The sequence below is a fragment of the Apis cerana genome, linkage group LG1 (genome assembly GCF_029169275.1).
Source record: "Apis cerana isolate GH-2021 linkage group LG1, AcerK_1.0, whole genome shotgun sequence".
NCBI classification, from domain to species: Eukaryota; Metazoa; Arthropoda; class Insecta; order Hymenoptera; family Apidae; genus Apis; species Apis cerana.
Genome location: NC_083852.1, coordinates 24,597,242 through 24,615,460, shown reverse-complemented (window position 1 = coordinate 24,615,460; position 18,219 = coordinate 24,597,242). Strand labels below are relative to the sequence as shown.

At 16.7% G+C, this 18,219-nt stretch overlaps 5 protein-coding genes across 16 annotated transcripts; 3 read left to right on the top strand and 2 right to left on the bottom strand.

Moving 5' to 3' along the window:
• Window positions 1–913: 913 nt before the first annotated feature.
• On the bottom strand, window positions 914–5,552 carry LOC108002025 (GTP-binding protein Rheb homolog). 9 transcript variants are annotated; one of them, XM_062087036.1, is made up of 7 exons: window positions 5,119–5,552; window positions 4,913–5,030; window positions 4,134–4,252; window positions 3,774–3,845; window positions 1,441–1,648; window positions 1,228–1,357; window positions 914–1,144 (listed from the first exon to the last, which is right to left on the bottom strand). In XM_062087036.1, exons 3-7 carry the CDS (start codon window positions 4,180–4,182, stop codon window positions 1,055–1,057), a joined length of 549 nt encoding a protein of 182 aa, XP_061943020.1. In that variant the 5' UTR covers window positions 4,183–4,252; window positions 4,913–5,030; window positions 5,119–5,552; the 3' UTR covers window positions 914–1,054. The 9 variants fall into 9 exon arrangements, with proteins under 9 accessions (XP_061943020.1, XP_061943014.1, XP_061943013.1 ...); XM_062087030.1 differs by having other exon boundaries at window positions 4,913–5,033; window positions 5,115–5,383; XM_062087029.1 differs by having other exon boundaries at window positions 5,115–5,381.
• A 938-nt stretch (window positions 5,553–6,490) lies between these two features.
• Window positions 6,491–7,891, top strand: LOC133667795 (uncharacterized). Its single transcript, XM_062087044.1, has 4 exons — window positions 6,491–6,833; window positions 7,139–7,197; window positions 7,447–7,614; window positions 7,722–7,891. The coding sequence occupies exons 1-4, from the start codon at window positions 6,810–6,812 to the stop codon at window positions 7,813–7,815; spliced, it is 345 nt and encodes a 114-aa protein (XP_061943028.1). The 5' UTR covers window positions 6,491–6,809; the 3' UTR covers window positions 7,816–7,891.
• LOC114578079 (uncharacterized) lies at window positions 7,616–14,683 on the bottom strand. Of its 2 annotated transcripts, XM_062087037.1 has the most exons (3): window positions 13,624–14,683; window positions 8,781–8,977; window positions 7,616–8,395 (listed from the first exon to the last, which is right to left on the bottom strand). In XM_062087037.1, the coding sequence occupies exons 1-3, from the start codon at window positions 13,624–13,626 to the stop codon at window positions 8,140–8,142; spliced, it is 456 nt and encodes a 151-aa protein (XP_061943021.1). In that variant the 5' UTR covers window positions 13,627–14,683; the 3' UTR covers window positions 7,616–8,139. The 2 variants fall into 2 exon arrangements, with proteins under 2 accessions (XP_061943021.1, XP_028524673.1); XM_028668872.2 differs by lacking the exon at window positions 13,624–14,683 and having other exon boundaries at window positions 8,781–9,670.
• LOC133667793 (probable NADH dehydrogenase [ubiquinone] 1 alpha subcomplex subunit 12) lies at window positions 9,815–11,281 on the top strand. Its single transcript, XM_062087042.1, has 3 exons — window positions 9,815–10,014; window positions 10,286–10,368; window positions 10,973–11,281. The coding sequence occupies exons 1-3, from the start codon at window positions 9,920–9,922 to the stop codon at window positions 11,212–11,214; spliced, it is 420 nt and encodes a 139-aa protein (XP_061943026.1). The 5' UTR covers window positions 9,815–9,919; the 3' UTR covers window positions 11,215–11,281.
• On the top strand, window positions 11,832–18,143 carry LOC108001980 (exosome complex component RRP42). 3 transcript variants are annotated; one of them, XM_062087019.1, is made up of 9 exons: window positions 11,832–12,066; window positions 12,356–12,503; window positions 15,571–15,696; window positions 16,310–16,489; window positions 16,596–16,792; window positions 17,028–17,193; window positions 17,281–17,475; window positions 17,593–17,748; window positions 17,909–18,143. In XM_062087019.1, the coding sequence occupies exons 4-9, from the start codon at window positions 16,433–16,435 to the stop codon at window positions 18,008–18,010; spliced, it is 873 nt and encodes a 290-aa protein (XP_061943003.1). In that variant the 5' UTR covers window positions 11,832–12,066; window positions 12,356–12,503; window positions 15,571–15,696; window positions 16,310–16,432; the 3' UTR covers window positions 18,011–18,143. The 3 variants fall into 3 exon arrangements, with proteins under 3 accessions (XP_061943003.1, XP_061943004.1, XP_016918811.2); XM_062087020.1 differs by having other exon boundaries at window positions 15,571–16,067; window positions 17,281–17,443; window positions 17,615–17,748; XM_017063322.3 differs by having other exon boundaries at window positions 15,571–16,067.
• Window positions 18,144–18,219: the final 76 nt, after the last annotated feature.

The window sequence follows — 18,219 nt, the reverse complement described above, 5'->3', positions numbered from 1 at the left end:
ATAACTATTATATTGTCATACATTATAATAAGACTTTAATATCTCTATTTTTTACATTAAAAATTAATATATATTAATTATATATAATATATATATAATATATATTAATATTATAATTAAAAAAAATAATAAAAGTATATTTAATGATATTCTATATTATGAATCAAGAACTTTAAAAACAAGATAAAGTAAAATAAGAATTAAGAATCAATGTCATTTCAGTATCATTTTTGAAATTTTAAAGAGATATTTTTAATAACTCAAAAAATGATGCTGTTGATAATCAATTCTTATTTTATCATTATTCCTCTCTTGCTTTTATATCTTTATATTTTTATTATGTTATCTTTATTTTATAATTCCATTTATAATATTTTAGATGTTTTAAATATATAGCATTTTTTTACTCATTTCCGTATATTTATTCTCTTTATCTATATTTCTATATAAAATTTATCTTCAAGAGATATTTTGATACGTTATTATATAATAGTAATAAAAAACTAACAAAAAAAAAAATATTTACGATTCCCATATATTTTTATTTTTTATCAAATATTATTATATTATATTATATCAATTAATTTTTGCTTTATATATATTATTTATAATAACATTTACAATACATATTAAAAATTGTTTATAATGAAAATTTTTTCAACATATTTTAACGAATATAAATATAAACATCAATTACATAAATTTAAGTTAATGAATATTTTATTTTCATAAAAATTGTATCTAAAATATTAAATTTTATATTTAAACACAATAAACATAAACAATTCAATTTTCTTTTTGTTAAATAGTGATTACAAAAATAAATAATAAGAATATTTATAATCGGATATTTTATCGTCAAATAGACGATAATATTTATAATATTTTTGATTTATATAACAAAAAGAGACAATTGTTTTACATGTTCTATTTTATATTTTTGATATTTTTTACACTTAATTTGTTTTTGGACGTATATTAATACAATGCCAATTTTGTTATTTGGTTTTATACATTTACATTATATTATAATGTATGGTTTTAGCAATATAGTTCAGGAAATAATGCAATTTGATTTTTCTTGTACATTTCCATCTGCTTTTTCAATTTCAATTAATAGTGTATGAAAAATATCTGCAACAGACTGAACCAATATTAAAAAATTAAATTAGAATTTTTCTAAATAATTCAGAAAAGAAAAAAAAAGAAATAAATAAAATAACTTACCTCGTTTTGTTTTGCACTTGTTTCTAAGAAAGCTGCATGCCAAGAGTCTGCCAATCGCTTACCTTGTTCTGTTGTTATCATTCGGTCAACATATAAATCTGTTTTATTCCCTACTAATACAATTGGAACACTGAAATTTTTAAAGAATATTTTTAAAATATTTATTATTACTAATTTTTTTATAAATTAATAATACAAATAATAATGACATACTGGACTTTTCCTGTTATATCCAATAACTTGTCATAAATAATTTGTACAACTTCAAAACTCTTAGCACTGGTTATGCTATATACTAGGACATAACCATGAATGTCCATAGAATACTGTGTTGGAAATATACTATATTCATCTTGACCTGCTGTGTCTACCAATTTAACTTCATAATCTTGACTATTTACTCGAGTACTTTTTGTAAATGCTGGAATATATATTTAAATTATTTGTATAAGAAAATAAATTAAAATAAAACAGTAGAACCCACATCTTTTAAATCTTTATATCAAATTTTTAATAAATTGAATTAATCTTTAATTAATAAAAAGTTTATATTTTTTTTTATTAATTTAATTTGAAGAAAAATTTAATGATAAGATGTAAGGTGCTACTATATTACATATACACAATTATAAATAAATCTTGTATAATTTTTAAATCTTATATAGAATAAAAAAACTAATAACTCAAGAATTCATGCATATTGCTAATAATGTATCATGCTGTAACAACATTAATTTTGTAGTGTTAATAGTACTTCCTAAATTATATACAAACCGCACATAATGTAAACTAATTCAATTAATAAAATATTTTCTGTACTTGAACATTACTTGTATATAAAGTACAATAAAATAAAACTGAGTAGTATTTCATGAAAACCAAACAAATTCATGAAGGTCTCCAAATTTTTATATAACATTACATAATTCTATATTATATTATACAATTAAACTTTTTTATTTATTTATTTGTAATGACGAAATTATTAAATAATATATCAATTAAGTTATTAAATAAATAAAATATACGTTATTTAAGTTGTATAAGTAACATATTTATATATATTTTTCATTATATTTATTTTTCAAATTATATTTATTTTTTAAATGAATATTAAATTTATATAATATGCATATATTTTATTTAACTTACTTATTTTGCATTTGAAATCACAATAATGCAAAAAATATGTAATATTAATCAACATTTACAATGAATATTAATATTAATATCTTAGAGAACAAACAAGATTTTATATATATTATACACAAAAAAAATTTAATTATTGCAAAAAATTGGAATTAACTTAATAATAACTAGTTTCTTTGAATATAAAAATTTTCAATAATTAAATAAGCAGAAATTTCATTAATAATTTATAAAATAAAAATGAAATATATAAGTAAACACTTTATAAAATAATTTTTTTAATTTTTAATTTTAATTATTAATTTAAAATAATAATAATATTAATTAAAAAAACTAATTTTAGTTACTTTACATGTAAAATAATCTTATTAAAATCAAAATTTTAAAATACAACATGAATATTAAGTCATGAATGTTATGTATAATATTAAATTATTACCTTAATTATTGTAAATAATAATACTAAAATATATAAATTGATATGTTCACATATTATAGAGAAAAATATTGTAAATAGCACATAAATACATATATAATTAAAAAATGTTATTTATAAATACAATTAAATTTTAAACTTTAATAAACAAAATGTATTATAATTTATATATATATAGACTGAATTTAAAAGAATAAAATTTATGTATTAAAAAAAAAAAGAAAAAATTCTATCATATTTTTATAATTATATTTTTATAATAATTATATTTTTATAATTATTTTCTATTATTATTAATGTGTAAACATTTATATATATATATTATGTATAACCAAATTTAAAAAAATTTTATTAGAATAAAAATTATAAAAATAAAAAAAATTATATAAGAAAATTTTTTGCAAGAAATTAATAATTAAAATTAATATATATTTAAAAAATAAATTAATTGTTAGAGAGAAGGAATAGAAGGGAGGGAGAGAGGGAGAGAGAAAGAATCTTTTAAAAATTTATATTCAATTTTGAAACTGAAGTATTAAAAAAATATATCTTTGAAATATAAAGCAAACTTTAACTTTGTCTTGCATAATTTTCTTATCTTTGAATAAAATTTCTATTAAATAAAAATAAAATAGATTTAACATATTCATCACAAATTATCAACTTTTTATAGATTCTTTATATTATAAATAATTAAAATTAAAAAAAAACATTAATTTAAAAAGTTGATAATCAATTTTAATATGAATATATTAAAAATTTTTATTTTTATTTCAAAAAATTTTTTTTACTCATTAAATTTAGTACATTCAATAAAATATTTACTCATTCAATAATAAGTTTTCATGAATCTATTGCTTGTTTACAGCATGAATTACTAACAAAATGTGCAGAAAATACTACTAACAGTGTCATTAGAAATCTTTGAAGTAGCGTGTAAGACGATACAGGTACTTCTTACTATTTTCTATAGTAGGATCATATGAATCCACGAACTGTCCCTCGACGAATTGTATACTCAGTGATGACTTGCCTATTAAGATTAATAAAAAAATTATTATTCAAAACATATTTTTGGATATCATATTATATATATAATTTTATATATACAACATGATGATATATATGAATTATATTTCTTAAAATTAAAATTTGTATAATTTTTACTTTTATAATGTAATAAAATTTCATTTTTTATTTAATTTTTAAAGATATATACAAATTTAATTATTAATATAATTATTTATCAAATAAATTAGCTTTATTTACATAATTTATTAAATTATTAAAATAATTTAATTACAATAACAAATTATATTACCTACGGATCTATAACCCATAATAGCTATTTTTCTTTGTTTTGGTGGCATTTTTCAGCATTTATAAATACAAACGCTATGACTGTAATCCATAAAGTCTGGTACATGCTCCAATTAAAATCTATACATAAAATAAGAATAAAAAATATCAAAATAATATAATTTCAATATTTTTTTGTTAATAAATAAAGAATCTATTTTTATAAATTATTTTAAAAACTGTCAGATTATTGTCAGATTAGCATTGTGATAAAAAAATTCTTCTAACAAACCTATTTTCTAAATATCATACATAATATTCTTAATTCATTATCTTAAATTAATATTAAAATAATATATATTATAAATATTTTATTTATTATAAAAAAAATTTTATTTCATAAAAATAATTATAATTTTAATCTCAATGATAAATAAAACAAAGAAATCATAGACATTACACACACATACATATATATATATATTTAGAAATCATATTTGACATATGAAAATAGTTGATTACTTTTTTAATAAATATTTTTCAAAAAATTATTAAATAGTAAAAGAAATGTGCATAAAAATGCCTATAATCTACATATGAGTATATATTCTCTCATTATGGAAATATTATAATGGATAATAGATTTATTAATTATATACTTTGTAATTATTTACATTGCAAACTTACATACTTTTATTTTGTAATAAAAGAATTACACTCATCATAAATATATTTTTTATCGAATTACTATTTTATTATACAAATTATTATTTATTATGTAAATACATATGCACTACTCACCAAAAGAGAAGAAATACATTAGATGCGTTTCATATTAATCAACATATCGACTTCTATTATATATACATCAAATAATTAACCAAATAAAAAAGTTGATATTTATATAACGTTTTAAATACTACTGGAAAAAAAAATATATGTATGTGTATATTTATATTATTATTTTTATATATACTATGATAGTTTTAAATTGGTATCTTACATACAAATGTAATTTTTGTAAAAGGAAGTTAGAAGCAAATGATGAACTACGCACTTTGAATATTACGTACAAAGAACTTCACACTTTGTTTAACATTAATTACTATTACATATTTTAAAACATAATCGCTAATCTTTTAAATATTTAAGAAAAATATTATAACATTCTCTCATTTATCAAATTATATTTATTAAAAAATATATAATAATAGATATGACTTTATGACTTTACTAGCGGATATTTCAAACAAACACGCCATCTATTCGAATAATATAGAAATTAATAAATTTAAACTTTTTTGTACTTCACTTCTTTTGTAATTATTTTGTTATGTAGTTTTTATAATATATTTTTTTGTAAAATATTATTTATCAATGAATATTGTGAAATAAATTAAAGTTGTAAATTACAAATTTATTAAAATAAAATTCTTTAATATCTACAATAATTAGAATTTTTTATTTGGTATAATTTTTATTTTATTCGGTATTAAAATATATTTTATTCAATATAAAAATTATTAATTAATTATATTTATTTTATATATTATTAAATTAATCAGTGTATTTCAAATCATGTAATGTAATATTTTAAGATGAAATATATTTATATATAAAATTTATTTATATATATATTATGAAAAATCAAAGTAAAAGGTTCAGGTTATATATAATAACAAACCAATATCAATAAAAACTTTCTCTAGATTTAAAAATCTAGAAAAATGATAAAATAATCAGATAAAATAATCAGATATTGAAGAATCACAATTATAAAATATAGCAATTTAGAAGTAAACTTAAAAATATTATAATTTTCTTTTCTTCTTTTTCTTTATATATAAATTATTTTATTTATTATATAAAAAGATGTATTTATTATTACTATATATTTCTTTTTTATTCTTTTTTAAAACGAATATATTTTTATTTTATATATTTGTATATATTATATTACATGTTATAAATTATACAGTTAGATAGAAGTTGATTTCATAATCAGTTTATTTTTCTATGTGAACATATTTTTTTGTTAATAAATATATTTATAAATTAACAGAAAACAATCATAAAGTATATAATTTAAAATAATCAAGGAAATAAAAAAAATTAAAAAAAAGTATATAATTTAACATAATATTATTTATATAAAATATTTTATAGATTAGAAATTCCGAATAATTAAATATGCAATAACATAATTATAAAATTTATATACTACAATAGATATATAATGTAATAATTAATAATATAATAATAATTAAAGATGCATTTTTTTAAATATCTTTAATTTAATACAATAATATAAATTAAATAACAAATATAAAATATAAAATTATTTCATTTAAAATTAATAAAAGATTATTATTTCATTATAGCTTCATAAATTATTGTTGCTAACAATTTTAAATAAACAATCAAGTAAAATATTAATTTTTTTTTTAAGCAAAAAATACATTCTATTTTGAAAGTAGAAATCGTTAAATAATTAGATAGTTCTACATATTTATACTTTCCTTTAATAACAAGAAATCTAGTAAAAATATCTATGAACAAAAGAAACGAAAAGTATTCGAAGAAAAAGAGAGTAGGAAAGCGGATAGATATAAGGACAACCTGCTTTATTGGAATTATTAGTTTATTCTATGATCCACATCGAAGACAACTATTAGAATCTACAAATTGATATTTTATCATGAAAATAAAATTATTGTCACAAGTAAATCATAAATATTTTAATCATATGATTATTTTACATTTTAATAATATATTGATATTTGAATAATCATTGATATTTTAAAAAATCCATATTGTGATTGATTAAAAAATCCATATTTCTTTTTATAGATATTTCGTGCATAATTTAAAAGTTGTTCTTCAAAAAGTAAAACTTTTGTTTTTAAAATTATAGTAGTAATTTTATTAACGTATAAAATATATTTTTAATTCAAAATTTAACAAACATAAAAATATTTAAATTTTAATAAATTTTATAAATTATATAATTTTTTAAATTATTTTTAGCTTATTTTAATTTTAATGGGATTGCTGGTTACTATATCTCAAGGATTCCTCTTCGGATTGTAAGTGAAGTTAAATTTTAATCTTGCAAATCTTGAAAAGTTATTTTCCAAATGAAATTTATTGGTATATTTAATATTATATCAAATTAATTATTATTTATCGAATATATTTTATTTATATTTCTTTTAGATTTATATCAAATTATATTAAATTTAATATTTTAGATTATTTTGAATTAGCTTAATTATTTATATTACAGATATTTAGCAAAGAAAATATATTATACATTGACAATTTATATTTTATAGTCCTAGGAATGTATTAAGAGATTTTTTGCAATTATTAAAGGAAAGGAAAGAAGTAAAGGAAAATCTTCATATAGATCATTATCATATGTATTATTATCCAATAGAATATTCAATATTTGAACCACGATTAAAAGCACCTAAAAAATACGAATTAAAAGAAATACATAAGTAAATTTAAATTTTAAATTTATTTTTAATATATATATATCATATTTATATATAAACAAATGAACATTATTAATAATTTTTTAATGTAAAACATCTTTAATTTTTAGTAATCATTTGGCAACACTTGGATGGTCTAATCATGAATATAAATATGTTCCTGAATCTAAAATTAAAATTTCTTCTAGTTTATATGATTCGTGAAAACAATCTGTATTCTGGAATCATAAAATTTTTGATTGATATGTGTAGATATAAATAAAATAATTAAATATTTACAATATTTACAATATTTAATTATTTTATTTCCCATTATGTAATAATATGATATAAATAAAATTTTATGTAATAAGAAAATAACAATTTTATAAATAATATAAATAAAAAATATAAATAATAAGAAAATTTTATATAATATATATAATAAAAACAAAAATATATCAGCATAATTAATATTTCTAATATTTATTATATAACATATTATATTTAATTTTATCACATTACACAAATATTAACTATAATTGTTTTTTATTCATAAAGTTTTAATTTATCATATCCAGATTCTTGCATCTTTTCAAAAAGTGTTTTATAAGAAATTTCTAATAATCGAGACATCATCGATGGCAATGGTAACTTTCTCTTCTCGATACGAATATTTTGTTGTTCTACGTGATCTTCATAAAGTTTAGCCATAAGAAGTATCATATATTTGCGATCAGTTAATCGTACAATATGACTTCCCATCACTTTCTCTAATCGAAATTTAACTGGTGGATAATTTATTCTATAATAAATGTATTGATAAGATTTAAAAAAAAATAGTAATATTTTATTATTATAAATTTATATAATTATAAATTATAAACATTATATTATAAATTTTATTATTATGAGACGACGTAAATTAATTTTTACATATATTTATATATACGCATTTACAAGAATTTAAAATCTATAATTGTACTTAATATTACACAAATAATTTAATAATATTATTTAATTTTTTTTGTTTTTAATATTTTATTTTTTATTAAACTTTTATTTACATAATTATTAAAATTATCAAAAAACATGTCTTGATTTATATATAAATTTTTAATGTAAATACAAGAAATTGAAATATATAATATAATAAAAAATTAATATGAGCAATAAAAATTATAACTTACGCATATCTTATATGTTCGGTTTCCCACCATTGTAAAGGAGCATCATAAGGATCGATGGCAGAAGTAAATACTGTCACATCTTCAGCTGGTTTTTTAAATTTTTTTTGTGCTTCTTTTTTTTCATCATCTTTTTTATTCTCCTCTTCTTTATTTTCTCTTTTAATTTTATTCACTTTATCTTTATATATCTTCTTTTCCTTATGATTATTTTTTTTCTTATTATATTTATTTTGCTTTTTTTTTATTGTTAATGTTTGCATTGTGAAATGTTTATTTTTATGTTTATTTTTGTCATTTGAAGCGAAAATTAATTAAAATTAATATTTACAAAAAATATATTAATTTTTTAAGTTATTAAATAATATGATTATTAAATTGATATTGATATAATGAAACTTAAATTTTGTAAATGAATATAGTAAATATATAAAAAACAAACGCATTCAAAATTACAATCTAAGAAATTTAAAAAGATTTATTTAAGAATTTGAAATAATGATATTTATAAATTATTTATAATTATAAATATTTATAAATTAAAATAAATTAATTTTAGATATAGATAGAATAAAATAAATATTGTAATAAATAATAAAATAAAATTTATTTTATTTAATATTTTTTAAATATTAAATAAATTAAAATATATATATTGTAACAAATGTAAAAATAAAATGTTATTTATTAATGTTTGATACATGTAAAAATTATTTAAATTAGTATCTTAAAAATAGATTTATAATTAAATTTAACTATTTATATATTTCTTTAAGCTGTTTCCTAATATCATGAAATATATATGATATATATAAATATATATAATGCTTTAAAATTTTACAAGAAATATCTATTTATAATTTTCTTTTATTTAAATATACTTATTTAAATATATATATTTTTGAAATGTAAAATCAGACAATAATACAACAAACTATTTTAATTTATATTTTGATAATTTTATATTGTATTTTCATAAGATTGATTATATATTTATAAAATAAAAAAAACATTTATATTATATAAAAAAGTATATGCAAAGTTCTTATTAAAGTAAGACATCTATAAAATTTATATAGTTAAAGTCACATGTTCGTACGAATATATATATATATGGTGAATGTATATCTTTAGAAACAAATATGGCGAAATATTTAGGAGTGGATAAAATTTATAATCTATGGAATATAATAAGAGCAAATGGTGGTATTTTAAATTCTATTTATACTTTGTTCAGGTTATTATAATATATATTTATTTAAATAGTATTTATCGTATTTATCAATTCTATTTATAATTGTTGCCTTAGAAAACTCTACACTGGCAAATCTAATTTTGTAAGATATATAGATATTTATAAATATAAAATTATTGATTTTGATAGGGTATTGCAAATTATTTATTATATAAATATATAAAAATAGTTTAATGTGAATAATTATATATTATATATTATTATATTATTATAATATTATATTATTATAATGTTATATTCCAAATATTTTCAGAACGGATACTTTAAAAGCAGGTACATTAGTAGGTAAAGACAAATATGGAAACAAATATTATGAAAATAATTCATTATTTTATGGTAAGTTGATGAGTAAATGGTGATTTATTATATAATTATGATATATTATATTATGATTTAGTTTCATTTATATATAGATCATATATACTATAGTCTGATGAATATATCAATGACTTATTAAAATATTGCATTAAAATTTATTAAAATTATAACTTATTAAAATTTGTTTTTGCATTGTTCGTTTATTTATGAAATTATTTTATTATATATTTATTATTTAATTATTATTGTTTATTTCTTTATATTATATAAAAATCATTGTATTTAAGTTTGTTGAAAATAATATTTTTTATCTATTTGTACTATGTGAATTTTCAAATTTATTTTTTTTAAATATTAAAAATATACTAAAATATTTTATATATATAATTATATATATAATTATATATATCCATATATATTATTATATATATTAAATTATCATTATATTTTCTTATTTCAATTAAATAATTATCATTATAATAAACATATTTTTTTTACAATAACAAGATTTAGTTAAAAAAAAAGAATATTAAATAAAATATTAATTTTATATTAATATTAAATTTAGTTAAAAAAATATAAATTTGAAAAATTACTTATAATCAAAGTTGTCATATAACAGGTAGAAATCGATGGGTGATATATTCTGAAGCAGTTTATTTGGATTATGACGGATCTCAAGTCCCAGCAGAATGGTTTGGATGGTTACATTATAAAACAGATTTAATTCCTTCTAAAGATTTAAGTCGGCCAAATTATAAATGGATGGCAGATCATAAACCAAATTTAAGTGGTACCAACAAAGCTTATATGCCTTATACTACTACAAAACCAAAAATTATACCATGGAAACCATCACAATAATATAGTATAATTTATAGTAACAAAGATAATATATAATTAAATGTAAATAAATTACTTGTATAAAAAATTATAGTATACCTTAATATTTATAACTATTTAATATATTTAATATATTTATATTAATATATTTATATATTTAATATATTTTTATTACTAACTAATTAATCGTTATTAAAATTTTGTCTATTAATAAAATCTTGTTATACACTTTTTTATATATATTTTTTATATTGAATTTCAAATTATTTATTTTTTCATTAAAATTTAAGTTCTTGTCAAATAATTTTAAAAATAAAAAATATTTTATTCAAAATTTTTTATTTTATAAATTTTAATTCTATTAAAATTATCATTACAATTATATGCATAGTTTTTTAATAATAAATTAAAAATTTATTTTAATCTAAAAATTTTTAAATTTATGAAGTAAAATAAGCAATATTTATCTAAAATTTATTATTTATTTTAATGTTTAACAATTATATTTTTATCTTTCTTTCATAAAATTAAAAATTTAAAGAATTAATATTAATTATTTAGTTTTATAAAAATTAAAAATATTATATATTATACTATAAGAAGTATAATTTCATTAAAATTATTACAATTTATAATATAAAATATAATACAAAGATAACGAAGACAATATTCGCGTTTTATTTGTTGATAAAACGTCGTAAAAAAATAGTCATCTTTATTTTCTATTATTACTCTCCTATTGATTAATCTTGATTAGCAAGAGTAGGGAGACATAAAAAGTATAGACAGAAAAGTTTGGGATGTAAATTAAAGTTTATATCATCTGATAAGAATTTATATCAAAAAAATAAAAAATATGAAAATTTATTTTATGTAAGTAGAATTATAAGAATCACTTGTTTAAGAAAGTTATTTTTTATTTAAGGATAATTTAAGAATGAATGACATATCAAATATCTATAAAAGATAATTTCTTAAAACATTTTTTCTTCTATAGATGTACTTTTGTATTAAAATATATTTTGATATTTTGAACATTCAATAATTATTTTTTTTATTTAAGTGCTTTATTCAATAATGTATATTAGATTTAATTACAAAAATGTTGAATTTTTAATTATACATTAATTACATATATAAATGTTTAACAAATATATTATAGGTTTTAAATCAATATCATGGTAAATCATGGCAAAGTAAAATCGCAAGTAAAGCATTTCATTTCAATAGAAAAAAAATTATTTGTAGATGAAGCAATGATCCATATAAAAAATGGCAATTATAATAAGGCTATATATCTTTATAATAAAGTAAGTTTTAATTCTTAAAGCATTTTTACTTTTATTTACAATCATAAAAAAATATACAAATACTTTTCTCTTGATTTTCAATAAATATAAATAAAAAAAATTAAAAAAATATATTTAAAAATAAATAATTACAAATAATTAATTAAATTATAATAAGAAAAATATATAAAATATAATAAATATAAATAAATAAATAATAAAAATAGAAATATAATACCTAAAATATGAAATTATATAAAACAAAAATATAATTATTTAAAATATTATGATTTATAATTATTTAAAAATATGAAAAATTATACTATGAATTTTCATATAAAATTGATTATTTTATATATATTTATATATTTTATATATTTAAGAATTATATAAATTTTTAACAAATTATAAAATTTATATATTATATTTAAAATAAATTTAAAATATTTAAGACAAATATTTACTTTAAATATATTATATTATAATATAATATTATCATTATAATGTAATAAACTGAAAATTATGTATATTAATTATCAATTTTTAAAATTATCAATTATTTTTTCAATATACTAAAGATATATTATTATTTTATATAGAATATACTATTAACAATGAATATTAGTTTATTATTTATTTATAATGAATGTTATTGATTTATTATTGATTTTCTTAAATTCTTATTCTTATAATATTAAATAACATTAAAATAAAAAATAATATTAAATAACAGTAATCATATTGCAAATACCAGCAAAACACATTCATAATAGTTTATTTTTTAGATTTTACTATAAATTCATCAAAATAAGTAACTTTTGTTTTTTTTATTAATAAAACATTACGGAACAATCATTAAAAAATATTTAATAATTTATTTTATGAGATATTTAAACATAATAAACTAAAACATTAAATATGTTATGAATTTGATTTTTTATTTTTTGTTTAATTTTTTGATATCTATTTTATCTATCTATTATATATATCTTTTATAATATAATATAATATAATTTTTTGTATAAATAAATAATAAAATATGTTTTAATGTAATTAAAATAAATGAATTTTTTTTTACATGTATTCTATGAGAAAGCGAAAAATAAATAAAATTTTTTTAAATATCTTTAAGACTTCATACCATAAATTAAGAATCAATTTCTATCGAAGAAATTTTCGAATGTCGACAGCTAAACTAAATGATTTCTGACAAGTACTAAAATTGCCTGAAATTCTTTTATATATATACGATTAGAAATTTTCGTATGTTGAATTTGCCCGTATTGTTGATTGTTTCTAAGGAAACAAAACGTCTTCGCAAAGGTGTCGATAACCACACGTCTATTCCACACGCAATACACGAAACTAGTTTCTTATTTTTTTATCGTAAATATATCAAGTATATTCATTTAATTACAATTTATAAAAAAAGTTCAAACAATTCCAGTGATATTTTTAAATATTTTCTAAATAATAATTCATATATAATATATATATATATAAATAATAGTTAAATACTTTTTAATAATAAAATAATAATAAAATATTTTTTGAAAAAAGAAAATAAATAAATTAAAAAAATATATACAAAAGTATATTAAAAATATAAATTTTTCTTTTTATTTTTTCATTCAGCATTAATTTTTTTTTTATATTTTATTTTATAAATTTATTAAAAAGTTAAAAAAAGATTTTAAAAAAATTTAATTTCGTTATATATCATATATATAAAAAAAGAAAAATAAAAAATAAAAGAAAAATTCAAGAAAAAAAATATAAAATCAAATGATGAGTGATATAATTGCATCAGAATTTACGAACACGCACAACGCTATCGATTCGAAAATTATGGGTTTCTTAAATCCAATTATGCAGCATCATGATTTATTACAAAGTTACGTGCGAGCGCTCGCGGAAAACATTTCAAATTCAAAACAGTCTGAGGAGGAATCGGATTCAAATTTTAGTAAAATCTCATCTTCTTTAGAACTTTATCCCAATACTGAGTCTACTGATGATAAACAGAACTATATTAATAATGACAGGAAAAAGAAAAAAAAGGATAAGAAACAACAAAAGGGAAATAAGTTTAATAAATTATCAATCGAATCAGAAATGAATATTCAAAAAAAAAAGAAATGATATCGACAGAGTAATGGTGCTCGGCGTCAAGAAGAAATATATACTGATAAAGATCGTGCCGCCGCAGTAAATATGGGAACTAAAGATATTAAACAATCATTGAAAATAAAGCAAAAACAAGATCGCAATTTACAATTGCCAGAAGATACTGAGCCGACAGCTATATTAACATTAGGATTACGTGAGATGCGAATTGGTGATGTTAAAATAGCAATGAATTGTATTAATAAGGTTCTTGTGGATTCTCTTCTCTTTTTAATAGAATATATTATTTTTATTTTTTCGATACAATTTCGATACAATTGTTTATCAATATGTAATTGTATTTAAAATTTATTTTTAAATATTCAGTTATTTATTATATTATAATAATTTTTTTTATTAAAATAGTTTATTTAATTTAATAAAATACTTTAATAAAATAAAAAAAAATCATTATCAAATAAAAATTCTATTTTAGGATAGGAAGCTAATTAAGACAATTTAATCAAAAAGTAATTGTATTTGAGAAATTTCAATTGATATTTTTGTCGTTTTTTTTAATTTGTTTTATTACGTAAAATTTTAGCAAAATATAAAATCCTAATTTTTTTAGTAAACAAATATATTTATATTAGCCATTTTTATTTATATTTGTACGCATAATTTTTTATATAAATTTTAAATTTTATTATTAATGAATATATTTATTTATTAAATTAATAATTATATATATATATATATATATACATATACATATATATTGATTAATATACATATATGCTTATATGTATATTAATTTATTACATTTACTGTAACTATACATAAAATATTAAAACAAATTATTTATAAAATTACTTCTATATAAAATTAAAATTAAAATTAATATTTTAAATATAACATATATAGTATAATTATAATTATATATAATATAATTATAGTTAATATATATTATTGTTTTCACTAGGCATTGGATCTTGAGCCAAATGATAACAATGCATTAATAGCACGAAGTAAATGTCATCTTTTATTAGGAGAACCACAAAAAGCATTGCAAGATGCAGAAAATGCATTACAATATAAAATGAAAAATGTAAATATGGCTAATGCAATATATTGTAAAGCAGAAGCTTTATATTATCTTGGTGATTTTGAAATGAGTCTTGTATATTATTACCGTGGCATGAGAATTCGTCCAGAATACGGACGATTTCGTCTTGGTGTGCAAAAAGCAAAAGATGCAATAAAAAATATATTGCATAAAAATTAAATAGTTATTTTATAAAAATATATAAAATTTTTTTAAATTGAAAATTTTAACAAATAAAATATAAATATTTTTAAAAATATTTATGTTTATATGTAAAAGACATATTAATCTTAAAAAGTTATATCTTATAAAATATAGTGTAAAAATTTAGAAAATTTGATATGTTTACATACATACACACATAATTTATTTACGTACGTAATGAATGAAAATAATATTTTTTATTCGTAATATAATCGATATATAATAATTCATATTTATAAATACTAGCATATAAAAAGAATTTATTCTAAGATTTATATTCTATAAATAAATTAACTTTAATTAATAATTAAATGTTATTAAATATTTCAAATAGTTATAATTAAGAATAATATATTTATGACATTAATGTTGCTGGAATAAAATGTAATATGTATTAATGTATTACTTGTAGGTTAGATAACCTCAATTGCATATATTACATGTAATAACATTGTTAAAATTATTTATACTTGTTTCTTAAGTGTAAATATAAGATTAAAATTAGTTTAAATATTTAGAAATTAAATATTTTATAATGGCAGAAGTTATTTTAAGTTCTGGTGAAAAAACTTTCATTCTTCATGGAATAGATGTAAGTTAATAGATATAAAAATAAATTTGTATAATTTATTCTTATAGCAAAAATTATTTTATAATTATTTATAATTATATAATTTTTTAATTTTTTAATTATAAAGGCAGACTTTAGAAATGATGGTAGGCGACAATGTGAATATCGATCAATGGAGATTGAAACTAAATTAATGCCACAAACTCATGGATCAGCAAGATTACGTATAGGAAATACGGATATACTTGTTGGCATCAAAGTAGAACTTGATATACCTCATGCTGATAAACCAAATGAAGGAAAATTGGAATTTTTTGTTGATTGGTAAATAATATTTTTCTTATAATTGAATATCTTGGATATATTTAACATTTCTTATTAGTTTTTAACTAATTATTTTTTTTAATTAAAATTTTAAATTTAATTATTTAATTTTGAATAATCATACATTTTTTTAAATTAAATTTTATAATTTAATATATTAATTAAATAATTATATTTATTTTACAATTATTTTACATTGATTATTAATTATACTATTAATACTATGATATTTTAGTTCTGCTACTGCTACTCCAGCATTTGAAGGAAAAGGTGGTGACGATTTAGCAACTGAAATAAGTAATATTTTAACAGCTGCTTATCAAACACGCAATGCTTTTGATTTGAGAACATTATGTATTTTACCTCATAAAAAATGTTGGAAAATATATGTTGATGTCTTGGTAAATAAAATTAAGCTTAAATATTAACATTTTTTAACATTTAAATAATTTAAAAATAATAATTTTAAAAATAAATTATATATTTAGATTCTTCAGTGTGGTGGTAATCTTTTTGATGCAGTAGGAATTGCAGTCAAAGCTGCATTAAATAGTACGGAAATACCAAAAATTACAGCTGCAACTCTTGATGGCGGAGAACCAGATATTGAATTATCAGATGATCCTTATGATTGCATTCAATTAGATACGAGTAATTATCCAATTATTGTAACACTATGTAAAGTATGTTTTTTACCTATATTATTTTATATTATATTTTCATATTATGAATAATTTGAAAAAATATTCTATTTTGTTTAAAAATTATCTCCATTTTAAATTATTTAAATTTTATTATAGATTGGTGATAATTATATTATAGATCCAACTTTAGAAGAAGAAGTATGTAGTGCAAGTAGCATAATCATATCAGTATTACCAAATGGTAAAATCTCGTCAGTAATTAAATTAGGTTATGGAAGTATTCAACCTGGCACTTTCAAGAAAATGTTACAAGTAATAATATTGTCCTATGTTAATTAAAATTATTTAATTAAAATTATATAGTAATAATAATAATAATAATAATAATAATAATAATAATAATAATAATAATAATAATAATAATAATGTGTGTATGTGTGTATATATATATCAATAACAAAATTGTTTTCAGATGGGTGAGAATATAGGATTAAATTTAAATGAAAGCCTTATGAAAGCACTGAAAGAAGAAAGTCAACTTGGGCAAAGACAAGTAATAGGATTTCTTAGATAAATATATATGTATAATAGATATAATATTTAATTTCATATAACTTAATTTTAAATGTAAATTTAATTTTCAATTCTTGTCATTTATGTTGTTTTTACATATTATATGTAAAATAAATGTTTTTTCTTTATGCTTATTTTAAATTTATTAATTTAATATATAAAGAAATAATTTTATAATAAAAAAATGTTTTAAGAAAAAAAAACAAATAT

Excerpts from the sequence above, each read along its gene's own strand:
- LOC108002025 (XM_062087036.1), bottom strand. The coding sequence starts at position 4,182 with ATGCCACCAAAACAAAGAAAAATAGCTATTATGGGTTATAGATCCGTA. Across the intron at positions 1,649-3,773 it reads TGATCCTACTATAGAAAATA|CATTTACAAAAAGTACTCGA; the intron begins GTAAGAAGTACC and ends TATATATTCCAG. Across the intron at positions 1,358-1,440 it reads GATATAACAGGAAAAGTCCA|TGTTCCAATTGTATTAGTAG; the intron begins GTATGTCATTAT and ends TAAAAATTTCAG.
- LOC133667795 (XM_062087044.1), top strand. The coding sequence starts at position 6,810 with ATGAAAATAAAATTATTGTCACAA. Across the intron at positions 7,198-7,446 it reads CAAGGATTCCTCTTCGGATT|TCCTAGGAATGTATTAAGAG; the intron begins GTAAGTGAAGTT and ends TATATTTTATAG. Across the intron at positions 7,615-7,721 it reads GAATTAAAAGAAATACATAA|TAATCATTTGGCAACACTTG; the intron begins GTAAATTTAAAT and ends TTTAATTTTTAG.
- LOC114578079 (XM_028668872.2), bottom strand. The coding sequence starts at position 9,040 with ATGCAAACATTAACAATAAAAAAAAAGCAAAATAAATATAATAAGAAA. Across the intron at positions 8,396-8,780 it reads ACCGAACATATAAGATATGC|AATAAATTATCCACCAGTTA; the intron begins GTAAGTTATAAT and ends CATTTATTATAG.
- LOC133667793 (XM_062087042.1), top strand. The coding sequence starts at position 9,920 with ATGGCGAAATATTTAGGAGTGGATAAAATTTATAATCTATGGAATATA. Across the intron at positions 10,015-10,285 it reads TCTATTTATACTTTGTTCAG|AACGGATACTTTAAAAGCAG; the intron begins GTTATTATAATA and ends AAATATTTTCAG. Across the intron at positions 10,369-10,972 it reads AAATAATTCATTATTTTATG|GTAGAAATCGATGGGTGATA; the intron begins GTAAGTTGATGA and ends GTCATATAACAG.
- LOC108001980 (XM_062087019.1), top strand. The coding sequence starts at position 16,433 with ATGGCAGAAGTTATTTTAAGTTCTGGTGAAAAAACTTTCATTCTTCAT. Across the intron at positions 16,793-17,027 it reads TTGGAATTTTTTGTTGATTG|TTCTGCTACTGCTACTCCAG; the intron begins GTAAATAATATT and ends ATGATATTTTAG. Across the intron at positions 17,476-17,592 it reads TTATTGTAACACTATGTAAA|ATTGGTGATAATTATATTAT; the intron begins GTATGTTTTTTA and ends ATTTTATTATAG.